Source organism: Hydra vulgaris, chromosome 02 (genome assembly GCF_038396675.1).
Source record: "Hydra vulgaris chromosome 02, alternate assembly HydraT2T_AEP".
Taxonomy (NCBI): domain Eukaryota; kingdom Metazoa; phylum Cnidaria; class Hydrozoa; order Anthoathecata; family Hydridae; genus Hydra; species Hydra vulgaris.
Genome location: NC_088921.1, coordinates 30,879,834 through 30,882,622, shown reverse-complemented (window position 1 = coordinate 30,882,622; position 2,789 = coordinate 30,879,834). Strand labels below are relative to the sequence as shown.

General features: G+C 27.1%; 1 protein-coding gene across 1 annotated transcript; it reads right to left on the bottom strand.

The window, feature by feature from the left end:
* Positions 1-701: 701 nt before the first annotated feature.
* Positions 702-2,539, bottom strand: LOC105843861 (trace amine-associated receptor 1). The gene has a single exon (XM_065790576.1). The coding sequence runs from the start codon at positions 2,488-2,490 to the stop codon at positions 1,351-1,353; it is 1,140 nt and encodes a 379-aa protein (XP_065646648.1). The 5' UTR covers positions 2,491-2,539; the 3' UTR covers positions 702-1,350.
* Between the last annotated feature and the right edge of the window lie 250 nt (positions 2,540-2,789).

The following is a 2,789-nucleotide window of genomic DNA, read 5'->3' as shown; positions in this document are numbered from 1 at the left end:
GCTTTATTTTTTTTTTTTTAGTTACACAATATTTTGTGACAAAAATATAAAAAGCTTTTTTAAATATAAATAAAAAAAACTGATTTTAAATGATGAAAAATTAAAAGAAAATATTTTTATAAATATATTCAGTTTTGCTTATATACCCGGTTTTGCTGCAATGTACTTTTATACCCAAAGGAAATTTGTAAGACCTGAAGTCTTTGTTTCCTGGAATTTTGAGTACAATTTAATTTTTGCTTTTTGAATTGTTATAAATAGTTGTGTTTATATACATAAATTATTTTTAGAATCATCTTGTCATTCACCACAAAGTTGTTTCTAAAATACCCAGTAAACACACAACGTTTAAAATCGGTGTAGACGTCTAAAACAAGTTGTTTAAAAGTTTTAAAGACGCAGACTTTATTATGAAAGGAAGTATGTTATGTAGTAGTGTGCTTATTATGTAAGGAAGTACAACTTAACATTATAAGAAAAAAATTTACCCGTAATAACTAAAACATTGTTTTGAAAATATTATCATTTATCAATCAGATCAAAATCATCTATTGAGTAAAAGAGATCAAATACAACTAGTGAGTAAAACGTCGTGTGATTTCAACTCTTCTAACAAATTTAAATGTGCGAATAACACAACTTTAAGACTTTTACAAAATATTTAAAGTTAAAAAAAAGAGATAGCAAAAAAAAAAACAAAGTATCAAATAATATTTTACAAATATCAGGTATACAAAATAAATAAGTTTATTGATAAATATTAAGAGTTCATATGCAATATAGTGTATAGTAAGTAAGCTCTACAAGTTGAGAAAAAAAATTACTTATTCTCATTATCCCCTCATCATCCTCTCATTATCCCCTCATCATCCCCTCATCATCCCACTCCCTATTTATCGTAAAAAAGTTTTATACTTTTTAAATGACTTTAGAAAACTATTGAATAAATGATGGATATAAAATAAACCAATTATAACTCGTTTAACGTTTTTTCAGAATTTGTTAGTTATTTACTAATGAATAATAATTTTGGCATAGTCTTTTTGATGCCAGCTCAAAATATTGTACCTTTTCGGATGTTTTGGACTCATCTCGAGCATTTTTGGAGGATTGTAAACATTAGTTTCTTCCGACTTTCTCATTTATTTTTATTCTTACCACTTCCTTACTCCAGGTTTTTGTTAAGTATTTTGGTTTCAATAAACTGTTTGCTTTTGCATATTTTAATTCCAAAAGGCTATGATAATTTGTATCTTTTAATGACAAATTTGATTAGCAACGACGTTTAATAACAATTTAAAAACAGGGAAACTTATTAAATAATTGAATTACATCAGCAATTTTCCGAATTTATAAAGGATACTTTGAAATGGTAGTCGGCGCCGTAGAACTTTTTACTTTATTGCGATTGAAGAACTTTTTATTTAGAAAAGAAAGTGCTGAGTTTTTAAATTTTCGATTACTTATGACGTAAATAAAGGGATTTACCGCTGAGTTTAAAGGTGGTAGTATAACTTCTGTTGTATTGACTAAAATCTCATAAAACAGCGGCTCCTTATTTTCAAAATTATTTAATAATCTCTGAAAATAAAAACTTAAAAGCACAATGACAAATGTTGGCAACCAACACGTTACGTAAACCAGAAACACAATAAATACTGATGTAAACAGTTTTTGTTGGCGTAACTTGCTTCGATTAATCCTTAACTTTAACTGTCCCAATTCGAGTTTTGACATTTGACGGATATGACGCGATGTGGTTTTATAGACAAAATAATAGATATATCCCATCAAAATTATTGGTAGACAAAAACAAACAACATAAACAGTTGTAAAAAAAGGTTTGTTATCACGAGTGCAAACGTGATATTTTGAATTGTAAATTGCGCTAAGATACGAGATAGCATTTCCTCTGATTTCAATAGGAAAAGTTGCTGTTTTATTCCATTTAAACATTCCAAGAAAAGACCAAAGAAACGCATAAACCCATAGTGATAAAAGCCACGTATAAAATAAAGCAGAAGACGTTGATAGTTTGAACTGAAATGGAAGCTTTAACGATAAAAATCGCTCAACTGCAATCGAAAACAAATGATTCATTGATGCGATTGAGAGAAAAGGCTCCATAATTAGGATTATTTTACATGCAGTTTTTGATAAACAAAACAGTCTATTGTTGTACATTCTTTTTATGTTATATGGCATGGTTATACATCCCACTAAAAAATCGACAACAGCTAGCGAAAGTAAAGTAACATAAGTAGTATTTTGGCGAAGCTTTGACGTAAAACTAATGATAATGATAACAAAAATATTCCCGATTATTGTCATTGAAACCATTACTATCAATATTACAAAAAACATTAAGTATGTTTTATTTGTTTTTTCCCTACACTCGTCATTTGTCTTCGCACTGTCATTCCAACTATGTACCGAGCTGGTAATTTGATTCAATGTTAAAATAATTCTTACTAAAATTATTTTTTCCATTCAAAATAAACTAAATAGGCTAATAAAATGGTACAGAAAGTGTTTATGTAAAAATTTGTGAGCAAAATCATCAATATTTAAAAACCTCAAATGATAAGTAAACTTTTATTAATGAAAAAAATAAATAAACAACGATTGATTTATTACACTTTAAATTTGACTTTGTTTCAGTTCAAACTTTTTTTTTGTTTTAACATGATTTGCTTAGCAATAATTTAAAATTTCACACGTACAGCAAAATTTATACATATATTTATTTATTTATTATTAGCAGTTTATAAAATATTCATTCAAAGTTT

Excerpts from the sequence above, each read along its gene's own strand:
- LOC105843861 (XM_065790576.1), bottom strand. The coding sequence starts at position 2,490 with ATGGAAAAAATAATTTTAGTAAGAATTATTTTAACATTGAATCAAATT.